Genomic DNA, 19,031 nt, shown 5'->3' with positions numbered 1-19,031 from the left:
TGTGAAGGAGGATCAGCAATCAGACTTGGTTCTGTAGATGGAGTAATCTCAGCAACTGGCACCAAGATTTGGGGCTGGAAAAACCACTGAAGGGGGTCAAGCATGGAAGGCAACTCTGTTGGAGTCTCAGTTTCTGGATAAAATGGTAGCTCGGGTGACTTATCCACTTCTGGCTGCTCCTGAACAGGTTCCTGCAGGCATTTCTTGAGCCTGTTGCAATGTACTCGCTGAGTACCTTTATCTTCTCTCTGGATCTCATAGACCTCCTATGAGGGGGACAGCCACTACTGTATATGGCTGGTGGTCCCAGTGACTATCCAGCTTTCTCAATGGGTGATTATTCCTGAGCCAGAACTGGTCTCCTGGTTGTAAGGGCTCAGGTTGTGTATGTAGATCAAAGTCCTGTTTTTGTTTTTGCTGGGCCTTCTCTATTTTGGAATCTACTATTTCTCTGGCACTCTGGCATCCTTTAGGCACCTCTGATGCTCTTTGACCCACTCAGATTGGGGAAGGAGTAGTTCAGAGTCTGGCACAGGGACATCAAGGGCAATGTCTGCGGGTAAACGGTCCTGTCTTCCGAACATGACGTAGTATGGGGTGTACCTAGTGGAGCAATGAGTGGTGTCATTTTACAGGTACACCAATTCAGGGAGAAGCAAAGGCCACACGGCCCTCTTGTGAGGTGGCACAGCCTTGAGCATATCGATGTGTCTGGTTCGTCTTCTTACAAAGCCCATTCCCCTGAGGGTGATATTCAGTGGTCCTCAGTTTTTTGCAGTTATACAAGGCACAAAGTTCATAGAAAAAGTGAGACTCGAATGCTTATCCTTGATCAGTGAGTATCTTGTCAGGACACCCATACGGCAGAATGAAGCTCTTCCACATAGCAGCTGCTGTAGTTTTAGCAGTTAAGTCCTTTACAGGTAAAGCCATGATGAACTATCTAATAGAGGTGCTCACAGGTGACTGGATCAAGTGTTCTCCTGAGGAGCAGATCTCTTTGTAGGAAGAGTAGTTTCCATTGTCGCCAGAGGCGAACCAGCTCCGAATCAGCTCTCCACTGCCGGATTCTCTCCGGTACACGCCCACTGGAAAAATAATCCAACACTTCTCTGATGACTCTACTCTCTGCTTGTAGTTTAAGCCAGAGATCTTTCTCAATTGGCGGTGAGGGACCACAGGTCTTTCGAGGACTAGTGGCTTTGGAGGCCTGATGCCTAGTGTGTTGTGCCTGCCGGGCAAATCGGGAGTAGAACATTGGCATTTCCACATCTTCCTACTGATCATCATTAGAAATTTGTTCCTTCTGGGCAGGTAGCCTGGACAAGGCGTCAGCATTGTCATTAGTTTTGCCATTAAGGTACTTAATGGTGAAGTCGAAGAGGCCCATATTTGCTTCAGAGCTCCCAGACATGCAGTGTTCAAGTAAGCCAGGATTATTATCAGTGTTGACAGTGAAAGACGTGACAGCTAGATAATCCTTAAACTTCTAAGTTACAGCTCATACCAAGGCTAGGAATTCAAGTTTGAAAGAACTATAATTCTGGTTATTCCGCTCTAGCTTTCGTAAAGACCTGCTGGCATAGGCGATGACTCTCTCAGTTTCCACTTGTGTCTGAGATAGTATGGCTCCTAAATGTTTCTTACTGGCATCAGTATAGAGGCAGAATGCCAGGCTATAGTCAGGGTAGCCCAAGACTTGTGGCTCTGTAAGTTTTTCTTTTAACAGTTGGAAAGCAGCTTCTCTCTCTTTGTTCCACTCTACTGGTATCTTAGAATTCTGACAGCCTTTAGGATGACCTTTTAAAAGCTCCTGGATAGGCTCTGCAATTTGAGCGAAGTGCTGGATAAATCTCCAGAAGTAACTTGAAAATCCAAGAAAGCTCTTGACTTCTTTGACTGTTTTAGGAGCTGGCCAGCTTTGTACTGCAGCTATCTTATCAGGGTCCGCTTTCACGCCCTCCTAACTCACCGCATGTCCCAGATATTTCACTTGGGGCTCCAGTAAGTTGCACTTTGAAGGCTCTACTTTCAATCCATATTTGGCCAGAGTCTGGAGCACCTCCGCCAAGTGCTGTAAATGCTCTTCGTAGGTCTTGGAGTAGACGATCACATCATCCAAGTACATAAATACAATTTCAAAGTTTTTGTGTCCAAGACATCTCTCCATGAGTCTCTGAAATGTCCCAGGGGCGTTGCACAGCCCAAATGGCATGTAGTTGAACTTGAACAGACCCATTGGCGTAGTGAAAGCTGTTTTCTCTTCATCTTCTGGTGCCATGGGGACTTGCCAAAAGCCACTGGTTAGATCCAGGGTGGAAAAATAAGCAGAAGATCCCAGGGCTGCTAGAGACTCCTCAATTCGTGGCAGGGGGTACGCATCCTTGTGTGTAACATTGTTGATCTTGCAGTAATCCATACAGAAATGGATGGTTCCATCCTTATTTTTTACTAGGACCAGAGGGGCAGCCCAGGGGCTGTGACTATCCTGGATGACGTTAGCTGTCTTCATATCCTGAACCATCTTCTTCACCTGCTGGTACAGGGTGGGAGGCACTGGCCTGTATCTCTCTTTGCTTGGAGGAGGAGTGCCGATTGGAATACTGTGCTGTATTTGGCTAGTTTGACCATAGTCCAAGGGGTGTTGGCTGAAGACTTGGTGGTGTTCCTTGGCTAAGTACAGCACGCCTTTGATCTGTTTGGCAGAGGTTGTGGCATCTCCTAATATGTAGTTCAGCCCACCAGGGCTGCTCAGGCGGGTCTTTGGCTGCATCCGCTGTTTGGAGCGAAAGTTGGGCCGCAGCATTTGGGGGAACATGGATATCCTGCTGACGAACGTGATATAAACTCGCCACTGGATAGTACTTTTTTAATTCTATAGCTTCACTTAGATTGACCAAGCGTTTGGGTACATTTCCGTGCAACACAGTGACCAAGCTCCTAGCAGCTAGGACAACAGGATGATCTTGTAGTTGCAGGGGTTCCATGAGGGACGAGTCATTCTGACCTCGGACACCGATACAAGCCTTGCACCATATCAGGGTCTCTGCTCCATGTTGGAGTCTAATAGGCTGAGCATCCTTGATGTGAACCATGGCAGATTTCACCCTGTCAGTTGCTGAATTTTTGTTGGGTAGCTAGCGCCTGGATGGTCTGGTTTATGACAAGTTGAGTTATACAGGGTGCGGTCAGTAGGGTTTTCTGCAAGGCTTCCAGCACTTCAGTGTAACAGTTGCCGAGTACATTCATACCCAGGACCACAGGGCAATTGTCATCTTACGGGACCAGGATCACGACTACCCCTTGGTATGGGAGTTTGGTATCTTCAATCTGGAAGGTAGGTCCCAATAGCCTAATATAGGCACTGGTTGGCCATGGGTAGCTATGATGTGGAGCCAGGATTCCAGGGGTTGTGCCAGATGGGCTCTGTTTAGGCATCTTTCGAATGCAAATTGACAGATGGTAGTTACTTGAGACCCAGTATCAATCAAAGCAGAAAACATTACTCCGTTGATGCTAACTTCAATGGGCATTCACATATCTAGGCATAAAGGCTGGATCTTTGGGACCTAGTATTCTTCCTCCTGAGGGGCGGTCCTTGGCCTCAGGGGATACCCGTTTAAATGCAAGCAGTCCCTTGTGCTTCCTGGTGTCTCAATACCCAGGATCTAAAAAAATACCGGTCGGCCGGTGCTGATCTGCACCAAGAGACCACACTACACCAGTCTACGAGAAGAAGTCCCTTTCTCAAACTTGGGCTGCTCTTCCAGTTGCTCTAGCTGCTTCCTCATACTCTCTATATTCTCTACTAGGAGGGAGACTTGAGCAGTCAGGGCTGCGACAGCATCTGGGATGGGCGCCTGAGCCCCATGCTCAGCTATCTGGCTGTGGGCAGCAGGTCATAGGACGTTCCATGCCTTCTTGTCTTCAGGAGGTTCAGACTGGTGACCTTCCCCTAGGATGCCAATAGCAAGTTCCTTAAAATCCAAGAAAGGGGTATCTGGATGCTGAGCTGACAACATCTACAGCTGATGTTTGAGGAGTTTGTCGAGGACACCTTCAATAAACTGCTCTCTGAGGGTTTGATCTTGTCCCTCAGCTTCACGGGGATTTATGTGGATAATAGCCCACAGAACTTCATGCAGGGACAGGGAAAAGTCTCTCAAAGTCTCTTTTGACTGCTGTTGCTTCCCAAAGAAGCGCATCTTAAAGGGATTCTGTCACCACATTGTACCCCTTACAGTAAAACATAGCTACTTGTAGGTCTCCCTGAGCTGTATTAAATGATGCCCTTATTAACTAATAGTCTTGATTTATTTCTTTATAAAATCGATTTTAGTAATATGCTAATGACTTACATAAGGTGCCCAAGGGGATATCCTTTCCTAACTTGGTGCCCAGCCGCACCCCTCGGTCCGGTGCCCAGCGACGCCTTCCTGAGTCCAGTGCCGCCTCTAATATAATATATTCAATAGCCGGCGCGCTGACGTGATCCCTGAGCCTGTTTGAAATCCTGCGTGTGCGCACTACACACTGTAGTCTGCGCCTGTGCGGACTACAGGTAATTTCATTGTCGAGCGAAGTGCATATCATTTAATACAGCTCAGGGAGACCTACAAGTAGCTACAGTATGTTTTACTGTAGGGGGTAAAATGTGGAGACAGAATCCCTTTAAGCTCGGAGGCGGTCCTAGTTTCAAAGGTGGTACTGAGTCGGTCTAGGATCTGCTCAGCTGTTTTTCACTCTGGCTGAGGCCAGGACATGACCTCCCGAAGCGCAGCTCACTGTAACTGGTCAATCATGATTTACACTTTCTGGTCCTGCAATACTGGATATAGCTTAAAGGTGGCCAATATTTTATCACGCAATTCCCTGAGTAAATGAGGTTTTCCTAAATAAAGTGGGAGCCAAGGTGCCCCAAAGTAGTATGGCATAGTAAGAGGCATGATGCAGGTGTCTACAGCTGCTGCTGATAGATCACTGTAGTCTAAGTGGGTGCTATCTTTGCTATCAGACATGGCTTTTGATACCCTGTACCAGACTAGAGGGGTCAGTGTAAGCTAAAATGCAATTTAAGTACACGTTGCTATGGGCAACGGCAGCAGAATTGGTGCATGGCTCCTTTAAGAGTCACTGAAACGCCTCAATTTTGGGGAATATGATACCCTGGCAGGCAGATTATGGCCCCTAACAGTCTCTAGCTAGGTTATTTTTCCAGCAGTACTCACTCAGACCTCTGGACATTACTTCTCAGGGTCCAGGGAAGAAGGAACTGTATTTTCCCTTTTCCAAGATGGCCACCGCTTCCACTTCCTGTAGGGCTGCAGTGGATTTCTTTGTCCTCCTGAGAACTTGTACTGAGCAGTTTAGTTCCTTCTGCTGCAAGAATGGTTCCTTTGTGGAGGAGAGCTGTTTGGTTCCCTGCTGGGTGGATGTCTTCCACTCAACCCAGGATGTCCAAATCCAAGACGGCCAATTAACCCCTGTTTTGCCACAGTGCTGCAACTGATGCAGATCCACACTCTCCAGCAGTAAGTAAATGCTATAAAGTATCTTGTAGGGGGTTTTACAGATAGAGTGGGGCCTTCCAGGTGCAAAAGTAGATCCTGTTCGTGATGCCAAAATTGCAATGTACGCCTCTGCCCAGGGCCCTCTCTATAACGCGTCCCAGCTGTAATAGAAATGCTGAGTGGTGTAGTGCGACCCAAATGTCTCTTTATGTGTCATGGTGCTCCTACCTCGATACTGCTGGACCCCAGGCTTTGGCTCTGAAGCAAATAATAGGGGGAATAATTGAGGTATTGGAAAGAATAACTTAAGCCCAGACCTTGAGATGAAGTTCAATGGCAGATTTACTTTGAATAAACATTTCTTCAAACAACTTACAGGCTTTGTCTTGGTTCCAGCAGGCTTTAGCTTTAAACAGGCAGGCAAACTCAACTCTACTATATCTTTCTCTCACTCTGCTGTACTGACAAGCTGACTGGATAACTTGACTTCTTCTTTATGCTGCACTTCACATTTTAGTCAGACTTATCTTCAGCCAAGGAATAGGTTAGAATCCTGGCAGCTCCAACATGGAGTCTCAACCAGCACAAACCAGAACTCCCCCACTTCCTTTTGGTAGCAAGCAGTGCTGTCCACTTTTGACCAATGGAGGGGAGAATAGAATGGTGAGTTTCATTCTATCTAACTATAGGTCTGACATGTTTGCTGCCACCTGCTGGTGAACCAGGCACATTATATGAACAGTTACATAACATTATGTTGAGGGACCTAGAAATAAATATATAGGTGGCATACAGGTTAGACCATAAAAAATAGTAATAAGGGGCAGAATTGGTAACACAACTCTGGGGTGTTACACTTGCCCGTCGTGGTAATAAATCTGATTTATTTTCTAAAACAGCTGCTGCACATGTTAGAAATTAAGAAGCTTGGGAACGCGATATGACCCATAATGAAGTGCAGCCAGACAATCTGCAGATAGCCATCCCCTGTAAAAAGCCTCATCCTGCACGGTCTCTGCCATATCACTGTGGTCTCAGCTTAGGGAAAGCTGTGACAAGCTCTTGCTCTAGCTATTGATAGAAGAATATTGGATAGGGAGAGTGCAGGGGCAGGGACAGTGCAACAACTGTGCAGGGAGAGGTAGAGTTTTTAGACACTGTAGGGAGAGCATAGGAAGAGCATAGGGAGACTGCAGGGACAGTATAGGTTGAGTGTAAGCACCATTTGCATCTTGGTGAACTGCTGCCACAATTCCATTTAATCTGTTTATATATAGAATACCTATGCTTCAGTATTAAAAGGTGTTCTAATATATTGTCGTCTCATCTTGATCTGCTGGCACATTCATAGTTAATCTCCTAGTTTAGATTTAGAATTACTGTGCCTCAGTATTACAAGGTGGTCATATATATAGCCATCTGCATCTTGTTGAACTGCAGACACATTCACAGTTAATCTCTTAGTTTATATATAGAATTACTGTGCCTCAGAATTAAAGGACTGTCTAATATATTGCTGCGGTTATCTTGTCCAACTGCTTTGACATTCATAATTGTCACGTTCCGGAGGACCAAGGCAGACCTTCGGGACGCCATGCCAACAGGACACAGACAGAAAACAGACCAGGGACCAACAGAGCACTTTCTTACACCTGTAATAAACAGAAATAACAGTAAGGAAAAGCAGGCTAGGTAATAGTGGTAGCACTACCCCTGAACCAAGTGCACCGGTAGACCAGAGGCAAACCCCAGTGGGCGAAGAGCTAGTGAGCCCCGTTCGTCACAGAGCCCCTGGTGGTGAGGATAAACTTGACCGAGGGCTCACTGGTCGCACCTCCAGGAAGGTCCCAGTACACTTGGCCACAGACAACAACAGGACTGGAACCAATACAAACACAGGACTTGGATCAGACGGAAAACGTGAACCAGCACACAAGCAGATGCCTGGACCCCATGCGGAATGGAAGCATGGCAGTCACAGTCAGAGCTAAAAACAGACCTGGTATCCTCCCTCCGGAGAACCCAGGAGCCCTCTCATCGAAGGCAGGGCATATACAAGAGCAGAAGCAGTAATGCTTCCAGGCAAAAAATGGAACAGACAAGAATCAGAAGCAGTAGACACTGCCAGGCTATACATGGAACAGACACGATACAACATCTGTGACAACACCAATGCTTTACCTGGCGACACCACAAAAAAGGGCAGATAGCAAAACCCCCTGGGTCAGCAGCAAGGGGCTACACCCAGCAAGGCAAATGACAGACTGACCACAAGCCCCACAGCTTACAGATAGATGAAACTACATAATGAGGGCATCTGATAAGCCACACCCAGGGACAGACCAGGGAATGTTAACCCCATCAGAACCAGGAGTAACCAGAAGTACAGACACAGAATCACAAGTGTCAGTTCACACCAGTCACAGAATGCTGCAGCCCACCCCAAACGACAACCAGCAAACACAGGATAAACTATTGCCTACACAGCAACAAGGAGTGACAGAATCACACTGATGATACAAACACAAAAGCATCCATACTCAAACCCAGTTCACACACAAGGCCGCAGCCAGCACGCATCAGAGAACCAGCATCCATGGGAACACCCGCAGCCATTACACAATGTGTATGCAGCCAGCCTGCATGGCACCAGTGACAGGAACCACAGAGATATTGACGTGGGGAGACACAAACACAGGCAACAGCCAGAACCACACAAAACCACAGCCAGCAAGCAGCCCTAAGCAACCAGCATACACAGTGATCAGCCTGCAGCCAGTACATGAGAGAGCACGCAGCCAGCCTACACAGACCCACAAGTGTCACCGTGAGCAGCACCGTGACAATAATAAATGTGTTACATTACCGATACAGTTACTGTACACTATGGCCAACTGACAGTTACCCGGGCCCTCCAAAGGAATGGGCAGTGGCAAAAAATTGTTGCTGTAGCTGGCACAAGTAGCAGCAGAAGAAGGGGAATGGTTATGGGGGATCTCTGGAGGGCATTGTTATGGGGATCTCTGTATGGTACTGTGATAGGGGAAATGTGGATGACACATACTGTATATAGCATCTTATGCTGTGTGCCATCCACAGATCCCCCCATAACAGTGTCCTTGCAGTGTGAATGACCCCCAATACAGGGGCTGTGGGCCGGCATCTGGATTAGGAATGACAGCGGGAACTGGTGCAGTCCCTGTATTCAAATGCACTGGCCCCTTGTAGAGGTCCTGAAAAAGAAGGGCCAACACTGCAAATACTAACTCTTTGCATAAATGTAATTGTCGATAAAAGCCTTTGAAACGTATGAAGTGCATGTAATTATATTTCACTACATCACAGAAACAACTGAAACAAAGATCTAAAAGCAGTTTAGCAGCAAACTTTGTGAAAGATCTAAAACTGCTTTTTGATCTTTGTTTCAGTTGTTTCTGTGATGTAGTGAAATATAATTACACGCACTTCATACGTTTCAAAGGCTTTTATCGACAATTACATGACATTTATGCAAAGAGTCAGTATTTGCAGTGTTGGCCCTTCTTTTTCAGGACCTCTACAATTCGACTGGGCATGCTCTCAATCAACTTCTGGGCCAATTCCTGACTGATATCAATCCATTCTTTCATAATCACTTCTTGGAGTTTGTCAGAATTAGTGGGTTTTTGTTTGTCCACCCGCCTCTTGAGTATTGACCACAAGTTCTCAATGGGATTAAGATCTGGGGAGTTTCCAGGCCATGGACCCAAAATGTCAACGTTTTGGTCCCCTAGCCACTTAGTTATCACTTTTGCCTTATGGCACGGTGCTCCATCGTGCTGGTAAATGCATTGTTCTTCACCAAACTGTTGTTGGATTGTTGGAAGAAGTTGCTGTTGGAGGGTGTTATGGTACCATTCTTTATTCATGGCTGTGTTTTTGGGCAAAATTGTGAGTGAGCCCACTCCCTTGGATGAGAAGCAACCCCACACATGAATGGTCTCAGGATGCTTTACTGTTGGCATGACACAGGACTGATGGTAGCGCTCGTCTTTTCTTCTCTGGACAAGCCTTTTTCCAGATGCCCCAAACAATCGGAAAGAGGCTTCATCGGAGAATATGACTTTGCCCCAGTCCTAAGCAGTCCATTCACCAAACTTTCTGCAGAAGATCAATCTGTCCCCGATGGTTTTTTTTTGGAGAGAAGTGGCTCCTTTGCTGCCCTTCTTGACACCAGGCCATCTTCCAAAAGTCTTCGCCTCACTGTGCATGCAGATGCACTCACACCTGCCTGCTGCCATTCCTAAGCAAGCTCTGCACTGGTGGCACTCCGATTTCGCAGCTGAATCCTCTTTAGGAGACGATCCTGGCGCTTGCTGGACTTTCTTGGACGCCCTGAAGCATTGTTTAACAAGAAATGAACCTCTTTCCTTGAAGTTCTTGATGATCCTATAAATTGTTGATTGAGGTGCAATCTTAGTAGCCACAATATCATTGCCTGTGAAGCCATTTTTATGCTACGCAATGATGGCTGCACGCGTTTCTTTGCAGGTCACCATGGTTAACAATGGAAGAACAGTGATTTCAAGCATCACCCTCCTTTTAACAGGTCAAGTCTGCCATTTTAACCCACTCAGCCTGACATAATGATCTCCAGCCTTGTGCTCGTCAACATTCTCACCTGAGTTAACAAGACGATTACTGAAATGATCTCAACAGGTCCTTTAATGACAGCAATGAAATGCAGTGGATAGGTTTTTTTGGGATTAAGTTAATTTTCATGACAAAAAAGGACTATGCAATTCATCTGATCATTCTTCATAACATTCTGCAGTATATGCAAATTGCTATTATTAAAACTTAAGCAGCAACTTTTCCAATTTCCAATATTTATGTCATTCTCAAAACTTTTGGCCACGACTGTACATGGAACATTTTTAGAAAAATATGCATGCCACTGGGCCTTGCTATCACACTACTGTTGTCGGGTTCTGCTACTACTGTGATCTGCCACCATCTTGTGCTGTATGCCCCTGCTGCTGGTGTTGGCTTAAAAATACTGATCAAATAGTAACCATCTGAAAGAGGCTTTTTTAATGCTCAAAATACAGGCTTAATATTTTTTTTTAGTTTTCTGTTCTTCTGATAGGCTCAGAAGAATAGGAAAATAAATACTGATATGAAGACAGCCTCAGTGTCACAGCTGCTGCTACACTCCCCTCTCTGTCTTTGGGCCACTTACTGTCGCTGGTACTGCCACTGTTGTCACCCTCCCCACTCATGTCATGGGGTCACTTCTTGAATCTTGGGATAATGCATGGTTAAGTCCACAGCGATTAATTAGACCTGACTGTAGCAGTGACCTGTAATACTGACACACAGTGAATCTACAGCTAACAGAAGGGATTAAAAAGCAGGTGTTTGGACTGCCACAACATGCATTTTGTAGAAGTTCCCACTAGGGGCAATGCTCTGTTGGATCTGGTAATTTCTAATGATGCAGAGCTTGTTGGAAACGTTACTGCTTGAGAAACCCTAGGTAATAGTGACCACAATATAATTATATTCCCCCTAAACTATGAGAAGCAATGTCTGTCAGGAAGAGCAAAGACACTAAATTTCAAGAAGCTAATTTCCCTGGGTTGAGGGCAGCATTTCAGGGCACAGACTGAGAGCAGCTACTGTCACATAATAATACTGAGGATAAATGGGAGAGCTTTAAAACCACATTAAGTAATTGCACTAAAAATGTATCCCTTTAGGTAACAAGTATAAACGGCTAAAATTAAACCCCCCATGGCTTACAGCTACTGTAAGAAGGGCAATAAAAGACAAAAAAAAATTAAAATACAAATCTGAGAGGTCAGCTGGAGCGTTTGAAGATTACAAAGGGCTTAATAAAATCTGTAAAAAGGAGATAAAATTAGCAACAATACAAAACGAACATCAGGTGGCAAAAGAGAGCAAAACAAATCCCCAAAAAATATTTAATGGGTTTTTGTCATGAAAAATAACGTTATGTAGCTGACAGACATTAGCGATGTGCTAATGTCAGCAGTACATAGCAGTATGCTTTATAACTCCCTGCCTGCCGCCGTTCTCTTAAAATAAAGACTTTTAAAATATGCTAATGACCCTCTAGGTGCTATTAGGGCGTTGATTCAGCACCTAGAGGCTCGGTCTACGACCCCTTTGGCATGCCCATGTACACTTGATTGACTTTTGAGTTCTCCTCATCGTCCTGTAAATCCGGCGCCTGGGCCACCCGTTTAGTATTCGGCACAGACGCAGTGAGTGAAGGACGCGCTCCTGCTGCCGGCTTCACTTACTGCGCCGAATGCTAAACGGGCAGCACAGGCGCGGTATTTACGGGATGATGAGGAGAACTTGAAAGTCAATCAAGTGTACATGGACATGCCAAAGGCTGCGTAGACTGAGTCTGTAGGTGCTGGAGCAACGCCCTAATAGCACCTAGAGGCTCATTAGCATATTTTAAAAGTCTTTATTTTAAGAGAACGGCGGCAGGCCGGGAGTTATAAAGCATACTGTTATGTACTGCTGACATTAGCACATCACTAATATCTGTCAGCTACATAACGTTATTTCTCATAACAGAAACCCTTTAAATATATAAATGCTAAAAAACCTAGGTCTGAGCAGGTAGGTCCACTAAATAATGGTAAACAGGGGGGAGGGGGAGTCACTAAAGATAAGGAAAAGGCAGAGTTACAAAAGTTTTTTTAGCTCTGTATATACAAAAGAAGAGAAAGGAGCTGATATCTGTGGTGCTGGGGCTGTTAGTACATCCAGTAAAATACTCAATTGGCTAACTGTAGATATGGTCCAAGAGAAGTTAAATAGGGTAAATGTGAACAAGGCTCTGGGTCCAGATGGATCACACCCAATAGTGCTTAAAGAGCTCAGTTCAGTCATTGCTGTGCACCTGTTTATAATTTTGAAAGATTCTCTGGGTACTGGTACAGTGCCAAGTGATTGGCGCAAAGCAAATGTGGTGACCATATTCAAAAAAGGATCTAGGTCCTTCACAGGTTACCTATAGGCTTGGAAAGTATAGCTTGTAATTGGATTGAAAACTGTCTGAAGGACCATGTCCAGAGAATTGTGGTCAATGATTCCTATTCAGAATGGTCCTGGGTTATAAGTGGTGTACCCCAAGGTTCAGTGCTGGGTCCTCTATTATTTAATTTATTTATTAATGATATCGAGGACGAGATTAATAGCACAATTTCTATTTTTGCAGATGACACTAAGCTGTGTAGAACTGTACGGTCTTTGGAAGATGTCCACAAACTACAAGCTGACTTGAACACTCTGAGTGATTGGGCATCAACTTGGCAAATGAGGTTCAATGTGGATAAATGTAAAGTTCTGCATCTTGGTAGTAATAATCTCTGTACTTCATATGTTCTAGGTGATGTAGCACTGGGAGAGTCACTTATAGAGAAGGATTTGGGTGTCCTTGTAGATGGTAGATCAAGTAACAGCATACAATGTCAATCAGCTGCTTCTAAGGCCACCATGATATTGTCATGCATTAAACGAGGCATGGACTCGCGGGGCAGGGATGTTATATTACCACTTTACAAAGCGTTGGTGCGGCCTCACCTGGAATACGCAGTCCAGTTCTGGGCACCAGTCCAGAGAAAGGATGCAGTGCATCTGGGAAAAGTACAGACGAGAGCGACTTAACTGATAAGGGGCATGGAGGGTCTTAGTTATGAAGAAAGATTAAACTAAATTAATTTATTTTGTCTTGAGAAGAGACGTCTAAGGGGTAACATTATTAACCTATACAAATATATAAATGGGCCATACAAAAAATACGGTGAAAATCTGTTTCATGTAAAATGCTCTCAAAAGACAAGGGGGCACTGCCTCCGACTGAAGAAGAAAAAGTTCAGGCTCCAGAAGTGTCAAAGCTTCTATACTGTAAGAACTGTGAATCTGTGGAATAGACATCCTCAGGACGTGGTCACAGCAGGAACAGTGGACGGGTTTAAAAAGGGTTTAGACAAATTCTTAAATGTAAACATTGAAAATGTGTCCCACTTCCTTCTGGGATTTGCGTCCCCACCTATCCCATGGTTGAACTTGATGGACTTAGGTATGATGTCTTTTTTCAACCGAATTAACCACCTCCGGACCGCCTAACGCACGGATGCATCCGGAAGGTGATTGATTCACTCCTCCTGGACGCATCCGTGCGTCATCTCGCGATAGCCGAGATTTCCTGTGAACGCTCGCTGCTCACAGGAACGGAAGGTAAGCGAGTGGATCTCCAGCCTGCCAGCGGCGATCGTTCGCTGGCAGGCTGGAGATGTGTTTTTTTTAACCCCTAACAGGTATATTAGACGCTGTTTTGATAACAGCGTCTAATATACCTGCTACCTGGTCCTCTGGTGGTCCCTTTTGTTTGGATCGACCACCAGAGGACACAGGCAGCTCAGTAAAGTACTACCAAACACCACTACACCCCCCCTGTCACTTATTAACCATTTATGAACCACTGATCACCCTTGATCACCCCATATAGACTCCCTGATCACCCCCCTGTCATTGATCACCCCCCTGTAAGGCTCCATTCAGAGGTCCGTATGATTTTTACGGATCCACGGATACATGGATCGGATCCGCAAAACGCATACGGACGTCTGAATGGAGCCTTACAGGGGGGTGATCAATGACAGAGGGGTGATCACCCATATAGACTCCCTGATCACCCCCGTCATTGATCACTCCCCTGTAAGGCTCCATTCAGACGTCCGTATGATTTTTACGGATCCACGGATACATGGATCGGATCCGCAAAACACATACGGACGTCTGAATGGAGCCTTACAGGGGGGTGATCAATGACAGGGGGTGATCACCTCATATACACTCCCTTATCACCCCCTGTCATTGATCACCCCCCTGTCATTGATCACCCCCCTGTCATTGATCACCCCCCCTGTAAGGCTCCATTCAGACGTCCGTATGTGTTTTGCGGATCCGATCCATGTATCCGTGGATCCGTAAAAATCATACGGACGTCTGAATGGAGCCTTACAGGGGGGTGATCAATGACAGGGGGGTGATCAATGACAGGGGGGTGATCAGGGAGTCTATATGGGTGATCACCCCCCTGTCATTGATCACCCCACTGTAAGGCTCCATTCAGACATTTTTTTGGCCCAAGTTAGCGGAAATAGTTTTTTTTTCTTACAAAGTCTCATATTCCACTAACTTGTGTCAAAAAATAAAATCTCACATGAACTCACCAGACCCCTCACAGAATCCAAATGCGTAGGGCCCCTAGAGACTTCTTCTCACGCTTTAGGGCCCCTAAAATGCCAGGGCAGTATAAATACCCCACATGTGACCCCTTTTCGGAAAGAAGGCACCCCAAGGTATTCTGTGAGGGGCATATTGAGTCCATGAAAGATTTAAATTTTTGTCCCAAGTTAGCGGAAAGGGAGACTTTGTGAGAAAAAAAAAAAAAAAAAAAAAAAAAAAAAAATTTCCGCTAACTTGTGCCCAAAAAAAAAATTTCTATGAACTCGCCATGCCCCTCATTGAATACCTTGGGGTGTCTTCTTTCCAAAATGGGGTCACATGTGGGGTATTTATACTGCCCTGGCTTTTTAGGGGCCCTAAAGCGTGAGAAGAAGTCTGGGATCCAAATGTCTAAAAATGCCCTCCTAAAAGGAATTTGGGCCCCTTTGCGCATCTAGGCTGCAAAAAAGTGTCACACATGTGGTATCGCCGTACTCAGAAGAAGTTGGGGACTGTGTTTTGGGGTGTCATTTTACATATACCCATGCTGGGTGAGATAAATATCTTGGTCAAATGCCAACTTTGTATAAAAAAAAAATGGGAAAAGTTGTCTTTTGCCAAGATATTTCTCTCACCCAGCATGGGTATATGTAAAATGACACCCCAAAACACATTCCCCAACTTCTCCTGAGTACGGCGATACCAGATGTGTGACACTTTTTTGCAGCCTAGGTGGGCAAAGGGGCACACATTCCAAAGAGCACCTTTCGGATTTCACCGGTCATTTTTTACAGATTTTGATTGCAAACTTCTTCTCACGCATCTGGGCCCCTAGAATGCCAGGGCAGTATAACTACCTCACAAGTGACCCCATTTTGGAAAGAAGACACCCCAAGGTATTTTGTAATGGGCATAGTGAGTTCATGGAAGTTTTTATTTTTTGTCACAAGTTAGTGGAATATGAGACTTTGTAAGAAAAAAAAAATCATCATTTTCCGCTAACTTGTGACAAAAAATAAAAAGTTCTATGAACTCACTATGCCCATCAGTGAATACCTTAGGGTGTCTACTTTCCGAAATGGGGTCATTTGTGGGGTGTTTGTACTGTCTGGCCATTGTAGAACCTCAGGAAACATGACAGGTGCTCAGAAAGTCAGAGCTGCTTCAAAAAGCGGAAATTCACATTTTTGTACCATAGTTTGTAAACGCTATAACTTTTACCCAAACCATTTTTTTTTTACCCAAACATTTTTTCTTTATCAAAGACATGTAGAACAATAAATTTAGCGAAAAATGTATATATGGATGTCATTTTTTTTGCAAAATTTTACAACTGAAAGTGAAAAATGTCATTTTTTTGCAAAAAAATTGTTAAATTTCGATTAATAACAAAAAATGTAAAAATGTCAGCAGCAATGAAATACCACCAAATGAAAGCTCTATTAGTGAGAAGAAAAGGAGGTAAAATTCATTTGGGTGGTAAGTTGCATGACCGAGCAATAAACGGTGAAAGTAGTGTAGTGCAGAAGTGTAAAAAGTGGTCTGGTCATTAAGGGGGTTTCAGCTAGCAGGGTTGAAGTGGTTAACTATGTAAAAAAAAATAATCTGTAAATTAAAAGAAATGTTTTTTTCCTCCTCTACTTTATTGGCGCTGCCTCCATTTCTTTATTTTGTTCCACTAAGGAGCCATTGCACTGTAGGGAGTGATGCACACGTTTGTTTTGCTTTACTGAAGGGTACTGTATGCTTTTCTTTTTAACAGAAGGGATTGCTTTGAATGTTGGTGTCCTCCACAGTGATGTAGACGATGATAACTTACAGCTGCCTGTAATACTGATGGCACAGTATCTACAGAACAGATTTACTATGAATGTGGGTACACTAGAACGTAATGAACGATACACTCCCCCTGCAGTCTCCCTGTAGTTTAAGTTCCAAACCTTCACACTGAGATTGGGCCACCGAGTGGGATGGATATGATTAAGCAGAGTGGCCTGGGTATACCTATTTTTTTGCGATTCGTGACAAATTCATAACAAATCACATTTCTTGTTGAAGTTTGGCAAATCGATCAAATCAAATTTTTTAAAAACTTCTCTCATCACTAGTAATTATGCTGCAAAATGTACAGTATTTTTACAGGTAACAATTATGAACAGCTAAAAATGAACCCCACATGGCTAATAGCTTCTGTAAAAAGGCCATTAAAAAATCTGCAGCCATTGTAAATTGCAAGGAACTTAATAAAATGTGTAAATAATAATAATAAAATCTGCTAAAATGGAATATGATTGCAGGTGGCCAAAGAGAGCAAAATAAATGCCCTAAAATTCTTCAAATGCATAAATGCAAAAAGGTATGTCCCAAAAATAATCCTAAGTGGTCACTGAGAAACAGAAAAAGGCAGAGCTACTAAATGATAGTGTTGGGCGCAAATATTAATTGCGAATATCGGCACTTCGAGAATTTGTGAATATGTAAAATATAGTGATATGTATTCGTAATTTCGAATAGTGTAGATTTTTTTTTCATCAGTAACCTACCTTCTTGCTTGTGGGTCAATGAGAAGGCTGCAATGTCTTTGTCTGAGCTTAGCAACATCCCTAGCAACCAATAGGAAAGCTGCCTACCCCTTACTATGTAAGAACCTCCCCAGCAGCCATTTTCTACAGTTTTTTAAAGTTCTAAGAGAGAGAGCAGTGTCATTGCTGTGCCCTGTGCTTTACACACTTCATTAGATAGATAGTTAGATAGCTTATACAAACCGGATTCCAAAAAAGTTGGGACACTGCAATGATGTGGAGGTGCCAACTTCTAATATTTTATTCAGAATAGAACATAAATCACGGAACAAAAGTTGAAACTGAGAAAATGTACCATTTTAAGGGAAAAATATGTTGAATCAGAATTTCATGGTGTCAACAAATCCCCAAAAAGTTGGGACAAGGCCATTTTCACCACTGTGTGGCATCTCCCCTTCTTCTTACAACACTCTTTGAATCCAGAGGGAAAACAAACCAGGCTGGTGTAGTGAGCTTCATCTATATAAGGAGATATATAATGAGAGTTTGACCGCGACACATGGTTGATTAAGTGTGGTTGCGTAAGTGTGTGATTTAAGATTAAGTGAGGGAGTATCTGAGAGCTAAATTATTTGTGGACATTGAGTGGCTGTATTTGACTGTATTGTATGCTGTGATAACACTTTTTTTTCCCTTCTCCAGGGGTTGCACAGGTGAGTAATTAGGGTGTGGTTGTCTAATTAGGAGACTATAAAAACTCAGCAGTGTGAGCAGCACAGCCTCTTTGAATCCAGAGGGGAAACAAACCAGGCTGGTGTAGTGAGCTGCATCTATATTTATTTATATAAGGAGATATATAACACGAGTTTGACCGCGACGCGTGGTTGATTAAGTGTGGTTGCGTAAGTGTGTGACTTAAGATTAAGTGACTTTAGATTCAGGGACTTCAGTGGGGGACTGTAATTAGCCAGTTTCTTAGTACTACATTATATTGTATTTTTCACTTTTGTAGTGTAATCCCCATTTCGTATGTGTTGCACGATTGACAACGCAGTCCAGTGCACATCTTGCATGATGTATGCAGTCCTGGAACAGGAGTTCAAGGGTGCATATCTTTGTTCAAGATGTGAGCAAATTACCCGTTTGGAATCGCTAATCGAGTCTCTAAATGGGCAAGTTGCTACACTGAGAGGCATTGACAATTTGCAAAAGAGTTTGCTTCTCACCGAGCAAGCACTCTTTGGGGTAGATGAGGGGGAGGGTGACAGAGAGGAGGCTGAGGAAAGTGAGGTAGCTACCTGGGTAACAGTTAGAAAGCGGGGTAGAGGGAAGAGTGCCAGGGAGGCTAGCCCTGATCTGACACACCCCAACAAGTTTGCACGTTTGGCAGATGAGGGGGATGTCAGTCCAGGGATGGCACTGCCGCAGCCAGACACTTCCTCTGCCAGTCAGGGGAATGCAAGCTCCAGTAAGCAGGGGACCAGGAGAGCAGGGCAGGCCAGACAGGTGCTGGTAGTGGGAGACTCAATTATTAGGGGAACAGATAGGGAAATCTGTCACAAAGACCGTGATCGCCAAACAGTGTGCTGTCTTCCTGGCGCTAGAGTTCGACACATCGCGGATCAGGTTGACAGATTACTGGGAGGAGCTGGAGAAGGTCCAGCGGTCATGGTCCATATCGGAACCAATGACAAAGTTAGGGGTAGGTGGAGAGTCCTTAAAAATGATTTCAGGGATTTAGGTC

General features: G+C 44.5%; 1 protein-coding gene across 1 annotated transcript in view; it reads right to left on the bottom strand.

Moving 5' to 3' along the window:
• The window catches only part of LOC122935145, a 105,531-nt gene that overhangs the window by 23,010 nt on the left and 63,490 nt on the right, over positions 1–19,031 (bottom strand). The window contains exons 3-4 of the mRNA XM_044290911.1: positions 1,973–2,776; positions 1,508–1,843 (exon numbers count right to left, since the gene is read on the bottom strand). Coding sequence (XP_044146846.1) covers positions 1,508–1,843; positions 1,973–2,776 — 1,140 coding nt within the window. The remainder of the gene's footprint in view (positions 1–1,507; positions 1,844–1,972; positions 2,777–19,031) is intronic.

The sequence above is a fragment of the Bufo gargarizans genome, chromosome 4 (assembly GCF_014858855.1).
Source record: "Bufo gargarizans isolate SCDJY-AF-19 chromosome 4, ASM1485885v1, whole genome shotgun sequence".
Taxonomy (NCBI): Eukaryota; Metazoa; Chordata; class Amphibia; order Anura; family Bufonidae; genus Bufo; species Bufo gargarizans.
This window is presented reverse-complemented; position numbering and strand designations above follow the sequence as displayed.